This window comes from Pleuronectes platessa, chromosome 2, assembly GCF_947347685.1.
Source record: "Pleuronectes platessa chromosome 2, fPlePla1.1, whole genome shotgun sequence".
NCBI classification, from domain to species: domain Eukaryota; kingdom Metazoa; phylum Chordata; class Actinopteri; order Pleuronectiformes; family Pleuronectidae; genus Pleuronectes; species Pleuronectes platessa.
The window spans coordinates 30,021,562-30,035,882 of record NC_070627.1 but is presented as its reverse complement, the minus strand read 5'-3'; the positions used below and the strand labels follow the sequence as shown (position 1 = coordinate 30,035,882).

At 42.6% G+C, this 14,321-nt stretch overlaps 1 protein-coding gene across 1 annotated transcript in view; it reads left to right on the top strand.

Moving 5' to 3' along the window:
• The first annotated feature begins 6,557 nt into the window (after positions 1-6,557).
• cadpsa (Ca2+-dependent activator protein for secretion a) overlaps positions 6,558-14,321 on the top strand; it is a 175,196-nt gene continuing 167,432 nt past the window's right edge. Inside the window, exon 1 of the mRNA XM_053441612.1 lies at positions 6,558-6,908. Coding sequence (XP_053297587.1) covers positions 6,558-6,908 — 351 coding nt within the window. The remainder of the gene's footprint in view (positions 6,909-14,321) is intronic.

Sequence of the window (14,321 nt, the reverse complement as noted above, 5' to 3'; positions counted from 1 at the left end):
GTTATATATTATATACGCGCTCTATCCATATTTATTTTTTCATTCTATGTTTACATAAATATCAGTCACTTGCAATTCAAACTGAATGTATTTTTAAGAAAATATAGAATGCGTAAATTACCCGGTACTGTTTGTGACGGAGAGCCCCTCCGTTCCAGACATACGAATACTCACTTGCAGAAGACCAGGAGATTCGAACTCCATCAAGGCTGCCAACCAAATTTTATAGCTAGCCTACATATATTTTCTTGTCTTTTACAAAAAGTTTTTGGATATTTATTTTGTGTGTGTGTAAGTCAATCAATCAATCAAATTTTATTTGTATAGCCCATATTCACAAATTACAATTCATCTCATAGGGCTTTAACAGGGTGTGACATCCTCTGTCCTTAACCCTCAGCAAGAGTAAGGAAAAACTACTAAAAACCCTTTTAACAGGGTAAAAATATGTAGAAACCTCAGAGAGAGCCACATGTGAGGGATCCCTCTCCCAGGACGGACAGAAGTGCAATAGATGCCACGTGCAGGAGAACATCATCAATAATCAAAGTCTCTAGCAGCATTTGATGGGGGTAGACATCCCGAAGGACAACCCCAACATGACATGCCAAGCAGTCCCGCTGCAAGCACAGTCCATGCTCAGCAACCATCCAGACCACGATCCACCATCCAGACCAGACGCCACTCCAGTCCTCAGTCACCGTCCACCGCCGCCCACCAGGACCCATCACAAGCCACCACCGCGGTCCTGGTCCACCGCCTGTGCCCAATGCCAACGCGACACAGGGTCCGCCACCAGCACCACGATCAGCCCACATGACTCAGAATCCGCCACACTGGATCCAACACCGCGACCCCCGGTGCGCGATCCACAAACCGCAATCCATGGTGCGGCCACAGAGGCCCTGGATCTGCGGGTGATAAAGCAAAGGGATTCCGGGGAAGGGGGATAGGGATGGAGAAGAGGAAGGAGAAGCTGGAAAGAGAAGCTCCGTGTGTCATGTGTCATAAAATAGAACAAGTAACGTTCTGGCGCACTAATTAGCTCTAACTATAAGCTTTATCAAAAAGGAAGGTTTTGAGCCTACTCTTAAATGAAAAGATGGTATCTGCCTCCCGAACTGAAAGTGGTAGATTATTCCACAGCCGAGGGGCTTGATGGCTAAAAGCTCTGGCTCCTACTCTACTTTTAGAGAATTTAGGGACGACAAGTAGGCTTGAATTCTGGGAGAGGAGTGCTCTAGCGGGTTTATAAGGTACTAACAGCTCTTTAAGGTAAAAAGGCGCTATATTATTAAGGGCCTTGAAGGTGAGGAGAAGAATTTTAAATTCTATTCTAGATTTAACTGGAAGCCAGTGTAGCGATGCTAATATTGGAGAAATGTGCTCTCTTCTCTTTGTTCTCGTCAGGACACGTGCTGCTGCATTTTGGACAAGCTGTAGAGTCTTTAACGACTTACTGCTGGAGCCAGATAATAATGAATTACAATAGTCCAGTCTCGATGTAACAAAGGCGTGGACTAGTTTTTCTGCATCTTTTTGGGAAAGGACATCTCTAATTTTTTAAATATTACGCAAGTGGAAAAAAGCGGTCCTAGAAATTTGTTTTAAGTGACTATTAAAGGATAAATCAGGATCAAGTTCCTGACTGTTTCATTGGAAGCAAGGGCAATGTCATCTAGCGCAGCTATATCATTAGATAATGCATCTCTAAGGTGTTTGGGGCCAAGTATTATAACCTCTGTTTTGTCTGAGTTTAATAAGAGAAAATTGCGGGTCATCCAGGTTTTTATGTCCTTGAGACATGTTCGAAGTTTAGTTAATTGATTACTTTGTTCAGGTTTTATTGACAAATATAACTGGGTGTCATCCGCATAGCAGTGGAAATTTACCGAGTGTGTCCTGATAATGTTTCCTAGTGGAAGCATATATAATGAGAATAAAATTGGGCCGAGCACAGAGCCCTGTGGAACACCATGGTTAACTTTGGTGCGCACAGATGACTCATCATTAATTTGCACAAATTGGGAGCGATCAGAAAAATACGATTTAAACCAGTTAAGGGCGGTTCCATTAATGTTAATTAACTGTTTAAGTCTTTGTAATAAAATTTGATGGTCAATTGTGTTGAATGCTGCACTGAGATCTAACAGAACGAGGACAGACACAAGTCCCTGATCTGAGGCTATTAAAAGGTCATTAGTGACTTTTGCCAAGGCTGTCTCTGTACTGTGATTGGCTCTAAACCCCGATTGAAAGTCTTCATATATATTATTTTCCCGGAGAAACTCACACAGCTGATTGGCAACAACTTTTTCTAAGATTTTAGGTATGAAGGGGAGATTAGATATTGCCCTGTAATTGGCTAAAACCTCTGGGTCTAGGGTGGGTTTTTTGAGTAGGGGTTTGATGACAGCTATTTTAAAAGACTGTGGTACATAACCTGATGATAATGACAGATTGATAATGTTAAGTAACGAACTATCAATTAGGGGCAGAATTTCTTTAAGTAATTTGGTAGGAATGGGATCTAAGGTTTAGAACCTGAGATTAATTTGGTAAACTGATCACGGGTGATCAGAGAGAAGCTGTCTAAGTAATGGGTAGGATTCTCAGCCGTTTCTGAGATATCTGTTGTTGGGAGGGTATTAGTGCCAATTGAGGTCTTCTCAACGGAGGTCGCCATGTTTTTTTTACAGTAGCTCAGACTGTACACTGCTCACACCGTTTGAGTTTTTATGACAACTGAAGAATACATCTGGTGGCTGTGCATATATATATATATATATATATCATATTTCTGTATATAAATATATATATAATATAATGTAAAATATATATATATCTTTTACATTTATGCACGCATTTTCATAAACGCCGTGGCTGCTGAACTACTGCAGGAACACAAAGTTGAGCTGAGACCAGTCGCTTCTGCTCATGCATCCTACCAGAAGGTATAGTCACAGATAGAGATGGATGCTTTGCAGTGGTGTGGTCCTGTGAAAGGTTTGCACGCTATCTACAAGGAATGGACAGCTTCTGCCTCCATACTACCAACCACTCGTAACGCTGATCAAAGCCTATGATCAGGACAAAGCATCAATGCAATGCCGAAAAACTTGGATGAGCCCTAAGATGTTCAATGCCACGATCGTACACGGCCCGGGGAAACAGATGGTCGTAGCAAACACGCTGTCAAGCCTTCAGGTCATTAACCGGTTTAAAAGCTGTATGGAGAATGCCTCTGAAGCTCGTCAGTGACCACACCATGCAGTTTAAGTTAGCTGAGTTTGGAGACTTTTGTAAAGAGTATGGGTTTACTCACACTACTTCTAGCCCTATTTACCGTCAGGGAAATTGGGGAGTTGAAAGAGCCGACCAAACTCTCAAACAGCCTAACTCATACCTGGTCTAAATGAGCTACAGAACAATGCCCATGATAGGAAGGCAGATCCGTACTGACTGGCTCTTGTACCACTAGCCAGGAGATGTTATATCGAACTTTGAAATGCACTTTACTTGTGATTTTACAAATTAAATGAAATGTCCCTACCTAGAGAGGGACAATATAGACTTTTGAGTTAAAATATTGTTCTTCAATAGTAACAACAACTACTGAGGTTATTGCTGGCGGAGGGCAGTCTATCCCGAAGTCATAGTTTTCCAGTCTGTTGTGTATCTTAAATGTTGTATTGATACACAGTAGGATAGTGAGAATTCTTAAGGGATAATTTTCCTAAGCTAAGTGTTCCTTTAGTAGGCCTTTTGTGTTTCTAAAAGGGGGAGATGTGGTGAGATGTACTGATACAAATGAACACAGCATGTTACCATGGTCTCTCAGCAGTTATGTAATTAGGCAACTTCATCATGGCAATGGCTAGTGACTGTTTGTGAATAAAATCCACGTCATTATAACTGAAGACTTCAATGACAGTGATTAACCTGACATGTTGGTCCAAAATGCAATTCAACCATCAAAATACTTCATATTTGACATAAAAGTGTCTCAAGCTCCCGTAACTACAGCGTGGGCTTATCTGAGCAAATCAATATGTTAACTGTCAATTTCTGCACCATGCCACAGCCCTACAAACAGTGACTGTGCTGGTAATTCATTTTAATTGAATAAATTCAGGCAGGTCTAGATTATTAGGTTGTCCCCCTGGTGGTTATATTGTGGTTACACCAGTCACCATATTGGGTGCTGTATGGCTTAACTAGTGTGCACCTCAGGGTTTTTTGTCATTGGAGTTTAAGGACTAAATGCCTGTAAGCATACAGGCTCTCTTGTGGCTCCAGGAATCTCTAAGAGTACAATCGGAGGTGGAGCCTTCACCTACCAGGCTCCTCTCCAGTGGAGCCAGCTCCCACTCTGGGTTCTCGAGGCAGACACCATTTCTACATTTAAGGTTAAACTTAAATTTTTTTCTTTTTGATAAAGCCTATAGTTAGCGATGGATCAGGTGAGTCCTGAACATCCCTTAGTTATGCTGCTAAAGTCTGCTGGGGGAACCCCTTTCATAAACTGAGCACGTGGGAACTGTTTCTGTACAGACTATAACTATACTTATTACTCACTATTACAGCTCCATTATAAAAAAGAGCATTAACCATCTGTATTTGTTCCAATGACTACTGACAGATGTCGTGAAACTACTATTGCAGACATGGTCATTAGGCATGGCATACCTTTGTATGTATGGTTAATGTAGTGGGCCTCTCGTGTTGATGCATAGCTGTATTTACTCTACCCTTGTTTTACTTACATAGATGTTCTTTGATATAAATGCAATCTTAGCATCTTTGTTGATGGCATGGTTGAACTTCACAACGTTGGATAGAAGGTAACAAAACAGAATTTGTGGAGGTTCCTTGCCAGAGAAGAAGCAAAGTGACTGCAATCAAGGGGTCCTTCAACAACATGCCATTTGGACACTTTGTTTACTCAACTCAGCCCCAACACATTTTCATCTTGATTAGGTAAGGTTCGATTGGGTGGCTCTGGTTTGCACCTAGTTCAATGACCAGCCCACATTCAGACCTTTTTTACTATCATATTGCCCACTTCTCAATGAGGTAAAGGACATTTGTCCCGCATCTGGGTGGGAGGTTGTAACAGAAACCTGTAAACAAGACAGAGCATCTTGATTTCCACGGGGAAGGCCTGTGAGGATGTGTCCATAGGAACCATTCAAGGCTGGATTAGACATTACAGGGTACAGTTTATCTTTATCCTGGCCAGGGAAAACAACCTTTGTCCCTGCAGTGACTTTGGGCATTGCTGCAGCTGCAAACAATTGTGCACTTTTGGGGCCATTTAGTTTGCCTTCAGAATGTCCTTACTTGATTTTATACATTTTCCTTAACCTTGTTTATAATCCAATTTAAAATTCTCACTGAAAAAATCAGCTCTTATTATGCACATAATTAAAACAAATCTTGAATACTTTTTTCAAAGTATAATGTTTAGATTTGTATAATAATATTTTTAAATTCATAGGTAGGTGCCATTTATTAGCTAGCCTACAACTATTGCGCTACGGTAAATTGATCCTGATATTCTTCAAATAAATGTTTATTAAACATCAAAGCACATGTTACATTATCCCAGGGTTCTCTACAGTTAAGAGTAAAGTTGAAGCCCTTTGAAATTATACAGTTAAAGAGTAAGCCCTGCTAGTATTAACCTTAACCGTACCAGTTACATTAAAGCAATCTCAAAATCAGTATTTTATCACCTCAAAAACATAGCCAGGGACTTCATGACAACACTGCTGTATACTGTTTATATATACACAAGACAATGTTATTACTTTATAAATGTAACTTATTTCATATGCTCTTATTAAGACAATTGATGGTAGGCACGGTTTCAGACCCGTGTTGAACCAGCTGCTGTCTCTCCAAACATCACAGGGATAGTAAATAGAACCCTATTCTTAATATTTCAAACATTTTCATGTTTTCAACATTGAGACATTATTGGTTTGATGAAATCACTGGAAATTAGCTTTGATTGTGAAAGCCACAGCCCTTTGAATCCGGGTTGCTGCTGTAAAGATGTGACCTCCTTAGACTCAGCTGGCTCATCAGGTGGCTGTTCATCTCTTGTGCTCGCAGGCTAATCTAACTGATCCCGGAGCAGCCGGGGATCGGGTTTCAGCACCGTGGTCAGCTCCCGGCCCTGCCTCTTCCTTCCGCAGGCAGCAGAGCATCAACACATCATCATCACTCCTCGCTGCGACCCCTCCCCCTTTATATCTGCTCATGGTAAATCCCTCCTGTGTACCACTGACTGGCAGAGTTGACAGGTCTGGAAATCACGATACCAACTCCACACCAACACTTTCATTTTTCTTGCCGAGACAGACTCGACAGTTTTTCCTCGGGAACAACAGTCGCTCACCAGTCAGGTTGTGAGTCTCCGCAGCAGCTTCAGTCGAGTCCCTCCCTCTGTGCTCGTCCCTGAAGCGGCTCGGTATTTTTTTCTTCTACTTTTACAGTTGTACTTTTGCTGCAGGTAGGCCTACAGTCGCCACCTCAACAGCCTCAGTAGCATGTTGGACCCCTCTTCCAGCGAGGAGGAAGGGGATGATGTACTGGAGGTGGAACGCAAAGAGGTGGCGGCCCCGAAGAGCCAAGGAGGAGCCCGACTGTCACCGGGGCGAGCTGCGGACTGCCACGGTGGAGGAGGGCTTCAGCCCCGGGGCCGCGGGAGCGGCGGTGGCCGACCCTCCAGCCCCAGCCCGTCAATCGGCAGCGAAAAGGAGAAGGAGGACCTGGAGAAGATGCAGAGGGAAGAGGAGGAGAGGAAAAAGAGACTCCAGCTCTATGTGTTTGTGATGCGATGCATCGCTTATCCGTTCAACGCAAAACAACCTACTGATATGGCAAGGAGGCAGCAGAAGGTAAGATCATCGTTAAAAATGAGTAAAACCCGAACCTAACTTCCAAAGCTGTGATTTAAATACACCGTTCACATCTACAAGGGTCGTCTAGGATACACGACACCAACTGTTGCTTCCGGAGTCGCACCATGTTGGCTTTTGGTCGAGCAAGAAAACACAATTTAGTTCACCTCAGCCTTATAGTTAGAGACAAATCCACAGATCACAGGCTTCCAAATGCACATCACACCACACGGCGATCCATTACTTTTATTAGGAAAGGTTGTTACTAGACAGGATGGTGGATGGTACTGCACAGAAAGCATCTATGGCGGTAACTTCACAAATGTCGACTCCACAGGCAGTCGTTTTCCGATTGAAAATATTTTCTTTTGTCCATACACCCAGCATCTTGTAATGAAGAATTGAAAAAGATTAAATGAAAAACTGCTAAAAGGTGAAAACGGTTTCAGGAGCAATGTGATATGTTAATCTGAACTAAACAGACAGGGTTGGCACCATGAGTAGATGCTAAAAGAGTATGTGAATTAACTTCGTTCCCACCCATTGTAGTAGCTCTTACAAATGAGAATTGCCTCTGGGCATAGCATCACTGATGTTTCCCCCTCCTGCTTGACTCAAGCCAGCACGTGAGAAATGGCTTATCTATATCACTCACCATATAATGATGTGTCTATCAGTGGTGATGTAAGCAGGTCTTATGGGATAGGTGCTTTATAGTGTTACCGGTCTAATATATGAATTAGGTAGACTCTATGATTTTGTTGTATCAGAGACACAGGGGGGTTATTTGCAGTCCACCGCTGGTCTGTAGCGGAACTGCAGTTAGGATGGTGTCAACATACTTACAATTTAATTGTTTGTATATTGTGTGATGTACAGTATCTGTACTTGTCAGATCATAGATGTAATCAGAAAAAAATTCCATGGGAAAAGGTCACATTCAAAGTTAGTGTTTATCCTACACCTTTTCTACACCAGTCTAGGTAACTTGTAAGCAAGAGCAACTGCAGACTGTTATTGTTTCTGGCTGCACCAGTGATGCAACAAAGCTGCACTCACATACAGCACTCATTCCAGCACATCATTTCCTCAGAGCTCTGTGTAGCATGCTAGTCTCTACTGAAAGTACATTCACTCATAAGGGAACCTCCATGATCTCTGTTTTGTTTGGTCCAGAATGAACTATTTTAAATTGAAAGTTTTTTAACAGACTTCAGACTGATGCCACAAATCAAAGGTTCAATGGCTCATTTTATTCAACAGTAGCATGTTAGCTGAATGACACACAGAGTGTATGCATATTCCATCTTTTTGCAAAATATTTCACAAAACTAGATACATTCTGGAAGGCTAACCTCCTCGGTTATTTGTTGTTGTGCATTATAATGGTCCTGCTTTGTCTCATTAAGGCTCCAAGCTCATATTTATTAATACTGAAAAAAGGACAAAAATACCTTCTCTCCTAGGTTTGTGTTGGCATTTCTATCCATCTCGACTCTTTACGTTGAACACAAGAGGGAAACTCCACATGTTATGGGGAATAGTGGACATACAATTGTTCACTGATTGGCTGAGTGGCGTCATAAGAGATGCAATTGGTCTCTACGTTTCCTGGGCCACCAATAGTGCCATGAAGGCTAACAAAGCTATAAAATAGAAACAATGTCAAAATTTGACAACATTCTATTATTTATCGGTTATAGGTGTGGGCCCGGAGAGGACAGTCAGTGGGTCCAGATCTGTGGCTTCAACACTGCACTTTACATTAGCACAGGCAGTTAGTAATAAGACTAAGCACAGGTTCTGACACAATGTCATGTGAAACCGCTCTTCCTTTGCAAGAGGCAAAAGTAGAACCTTTCTAGAAACATACCTAAGTGTTTATAGAGTTTTACAGGGAATCATCACTGTCTGGCAGCCACTTACTGAAAAGAAAGAAACGTGATAATGCTCAGTTTAAGTTAACTTAAACAACTTTGTATTAATTCTGCTGTAAAATTAAATCAATAATGAAGCAGTTTCAGCAGAAAATGTAAAATGTAAAACAAATTGCACTCACTACTCTCCCACTAAAAACATCTTGTCTGATTGCAACATCAATCTGAACAAGGGATTTTAAAAGTAGAAGCTACAAATTCAGTACAGGAACAACTTAACAGGTTTAACAGGTTTTCCATTAAAGCTTTTTAAAGTTAGTATATGGTTCCAGGGCCCAGTAATACATTATAAAAAGAAGTTCTCCTCTTATATAGATGTCAGTTGTTTTAGAGTAACCGCAGTATTGTAAATCATGTAAATGGGTGGGAAGAAAGTCACAAAAGGTGTTTATGACAACAAGGAGAGACAAAACACATGCTACTCTTATTACTTGGAATGATATATCACCAAAGCTGAGTGGATTTTGATCCATGTCCGATCCTATGAGCAGTGTTGTGCTGGAGGGTAGTGTCGGAGTGTGTGTGGTTCCGAAAAGTATAGGTTATAAGATGAGTGCCAAAATGAAAATTGCCCTCCAGGTACACCAGTCAAAAACTATTTGTTGGATCCTGGATTCCTTGTTCCTGCCTTCATTGCATTAAATTTGTAGAACCTATAGTTGCGGTTTGGGTGTCCTGACAGCTGCATAGTTGTGGTGCACACCAGATTAATTCATCATCCCCAAGTTCGACCTTTGTTTCATGTCAATAGCCCCTTCTCGACCTTTGTTTCTTCTCTATTATCCACTAACAAATAAGAAGGTGTAAGGATAAATAAGGAAAAATCATGATAATATCAGAAAGGAGGTATAATTGACCGAGCTTGCAGTTGGAGGTGACCTGTCAAGAGTCTCTTTTCCAATTGCATTCCATAGACAAACTTCTTTGTGGGCCCCAGAGAGTTTGTTTGTCAGAGTAACGCAGTTGGCTGCTGTAAGAAATCAGCATCGAGGCTGTGGACTGGAGTAGTAATGACATCAATCACTACAGCTATGACTGGTCATATATTCCAGCATTTAACGCAAATCTAAAAAATGTTATTTTTTACATTTCTGGTTGAGAGATTAAATGTTGCATATTTTACACTCTCATAGAGTTGTATTTGTTTTAATGTCCATATGAAGATAATTGTGATTTATGATGCAGAACCCGTCTCAGTGTATTTTACATATCCTCTCTCTCTTTTTTCTGGAGCTTGTGTAACAGATGTAGAAATGTGACTCAGGACTTGGTTTTTGGGACTTTATTCACCTACAAAAACTGCAGACACCTGCAGACAACAACATAGGTTTGCTGTTAAAACCTCCTTTTTCTCCATACAAAAGTCCTCAGTGATGAAAAACTAAACTGCTCAGTAGCACATTATTGGTGAAACAGTTATTAGATCCAAAAAGAAACTCACATACCTGCAGACAACAACATAGGTTTGCTGTTAAAACCTCCTTTTTCTCCATACAAAAGTCTACAAAACAGAACAAATTGACATCAAAGGCTGCCGAAATCCGGAGCGAAAACAAAATGGCGGCCACATTATGTAAATAACATCTCCGTGGATTTCAAACCACAACATTGTCAAAACATATAAACATTCAAAACAACAGCACACTGTACTCATACACGCAACATACAATCCACAACGGTCATTCCTTCAAGGAAAACTACAAAACAGCACAGAGCTTTTACACAGGTGACTCACCCTCAGTGATGAAAAACTAAACTGAGGGAGGGAAGGGCCAACAGGAAGTAACAAACTTTCAGGGAGCACAAAAGGTGGTGCACAACGACATCACCTCCACAAGTAGCACTATCAAAATAAAATAATAACTTAATAAAATTCACAAATACAAATTATAAATAAAATAAATACAGTGCATTCTTAACTCTGTTACACCCACCCCCACTGAATTTTATCGAAGTGAAGCACCAACTACACAGTACGTACCCATCATACACTACAATTTAACAAATATCTGAGGGACATCTTAAAGAAAACCATCATTAAAAGTATCCCATAAGGATGAAGTGGCATGAGGGCAGGTTAACCCTCAATCCATCAACTGGCAACGGGGTGCCTTGTACACCCCACAAGACCCTAACACATTGTGTAATGCAACTTGTGCATAGCAGAAAACAAAAACAATGGAGTATTAAACCAAAACAAAACATTCAGACTTATTAAGGCGTAGACTAGCTGAATACAACCCTAATCATTGAACGCTTGGAACATAGACTACACACCAAACTTGTCCTGAACAACATCCTGCCTAGACATGGTTTGTAGGAACCTGTTAACAGGTTTAACCAGCCGACCAAATCTAGATCTAACCTGAGTTTGTGCAATAGAGTGGTCACAGGGTATTTGTGAAGTCTGGTCTACAGTATGTACCACGTCAGTATGAGAAGTCTTTGTCACAGTATCACAGTCCGACTCCCTCACATGTGCTGAATTGTCCACAGCAGTCACAGGGCTGACATTACAAATAACTGAGTCAGCTAGCAGATTGTCCTCTTGTAAAACGGAGGATTCTTGGGAACCAAAGGTCACGCTCGGGTGGTCAGAAATAGCCACTACTGATGGACATGGCGTCGACAGTTGAGTGATCCAATCTATGGTCCTCCTCTCAGAATCTACAGGTTCTAGTTCAGTCGATACACCCTGACTAAGTACATCAGATGCAGGTGAGTCTTTATCATCGTCAGCATCAAGACTGCCACTGGCAATAAAAGACACACTGTCACTCTCAAACTGGGTCTCTCCGGCTCCTTCCACATTAACAGTTCCTGACACTGACGATCCCATAACAGACTCAGACGAGGCAGGTTCAGAGGTTTCACTTGTGTCCCCAACAGGGAGGAAATTGACTGGCATCAGTAAGTTCCTATGGATAACCTTCTCTTGACCACTGATCGTGTCACGGATCCTGTACGTGTGTGTCCCTTCATTCATGTCCACTACAGTATAAATGGTTGAGTCCCATCTATCAGCAAGCTTCTTTTTACCCCTGTCTTTATTGTTGGCCATGAGCACTCTGTCACCGATGTTAATGTCGGAACCTTTCACTTTCCTGTTGTACAACTGTGCATGCCTGTACTGCTCTCTACCAGCATGGTCTTTGGCAATCTCCATCGCTTCCTTCAGATCTTCAGTGAGACATGTAACGTACTTTTCATAGCTTGTCACTGCAGAGTCATGGAGGACAGTACGAAAAAGAACATCAACAGGCAGACGGGGGACACGTCCGAACATTAGGTAAAAGGGTGCATAACCCGTTGTTTCGTGGGCAGTGCAGTTGTACATGAATGTCAGAGTCTGCAAGCGCCTTGGCCAATCACTTTTTTCATCAGGGGACAATGCACGGATCATGCCACCCAAGGTACGGTTGAAACGTTCTAAACTCCCAATTCCCATAGGATGGTAGGGGGTAGTGTGGGATTTCCGGATGCCTGAGACTCTGAGAAGCTCACTAATCAGGTGACTCTCGAAGTTAGCACCCTGGTCACTGTGGATCCTTTCGGGAAAACCAAATACACAAAAGTAACGATCCCAGAGAACTCTTGCAACCTGTTTGGCTGTCTGATCCCTACATGGAAATGCCTGAGCCATTTTTGTGAAATGGTCCGTAGCCACTAAGACGTCAATGGACTTGTTCTTGGAATCCTCGGCTGACCAAAAGTCAATACAAACCAATTCTAACGGCCTTGTAGATGTGATGCTCTCCAACGGGGCTCTACCCTCAGGCTCAACCGTCTTGCTAACAATGCATCGCTGACAATGACGAACATAATCTCTCACGTCTCTATCAAGATTTGTCCAGAAAAACCTCTGTCTAGTGTTGGGCCAGAGCCCAGCGGGGTGCCACCAGACACTGGAGCCGAGAGGAACAAAGGGTTGTTAAACTTTGGGCGGGAAAACATCCTCCTGCAGGCTCAAGAATCTCCCCCTGGTGGTGGAAAAATGTCCTGGGGTTTTCCCAGAAACCCCTGCTCAATTCCAAGCCCCGCCCACTCAGATCCATTTCTGACACTCAATTGGCTTAAAGCCAGCATCATCCTATGACCAACTCCTCAAGGAGGAGGACCTCTCAGGTAGAACAAAACCACTGAGACCCCAAACATCGCTGCCATTTTACCCTGCTCTGAAGACAACACCAGGCCCCCTTCGGGGCCTCCCAGCTGATTTAGTTGCTAAAAGGGGGCAACCTTAACTTTTAGTTTATCAGCCATTTCTTTCATTTCTTTATTCAGTCGACGTTTTTATTTTCAAAAGGACTTTTGCTCTTTTAACTTGAAAAGACCAAACAGGAAATTGCACACGGAACAATCTCAGACTGTTTCACGTTCCCCACGGACTTTTTCTTTTCCCAACGATCTACAAACGGCTTCCACAGCCGTCCCCTGCAGAAGCGCGAGATTCATTCCGCTGAGGAGCACGAGCTCCACATCCCTGAAGAAGAAGGACGACGTTCATCTCGTCGAAGCAGCACGAGCAAATCCGCTGTTTGTCCGGTCCAGCGGCCGAAGACCGCTTGAGAGACCACGTGATTCACTGGCCCGACGCGCACGCGCACCGCGAGGGTGGTACAGTAAGAGGCTTTATTGTCTGGGCAGATGTTAATCTAATACGTAGCGTATTTGTTTTAATACTTGAATGTATTTGTTTTGTATGAGACCGCCGAGTCTCTAATGTTTAGCGGCGACTCGCCAGTTCCGGTTTCCGGTTACGGCCTTGTGCCACAGTTTTTAAGCGCCGTGAGCAGCGTCTCCAGCTCATTGTGACCGTTTGAACAACTTTAAAGAGACTTTACCGGTCAAACCTCAGCACACAACGCCACTTGGGTGCTGAGTGGTAAAGTAAATGTAACTTGTCTCTGACGGTGCTTTTAAGAGCTTTGCTCTCTCCTTGTATGCTCTCTCTCTCTCTCTCTCCTTCTAAACCGACCTATACATACATCCGATCTGTATTTAGAATACAGTTCATGTAACATAGTTAAATCTATATTCAGAGAGGCTGGACACATCTGGAAGCCATGCGGCCGAACGCCAAAGCAGAGACAAAGAATTCTCTTTGTCTGAAAATCCCTTGGTGTAATTCATGTGACGACCACCAGTGTGAGCTCCGGCCACATGGTGTCATTAACATAGACTCCATTTTGAATAACGCAAGTTAAACCACCATTTTGAATCTATTATTGCCACGCCTCCTCTCTCCCTCTCCTCCCATTCTGGCTCTAAATTCATAACGGCTCCGCCATCTTGTTTTGTAGTCAATCCGCCATTTTGAGAGTTTTTAGGCCTTGATTCCACGAATCATGATCGGCCGCCATCTTAGATGTGACGTCACCAAGTGACTGCGTCATCGCCACGCCCCCCTTCTTTTTCTCTCTCTCGCTCTCTCACACACCCACACACACACACACACACAGACACACCCACA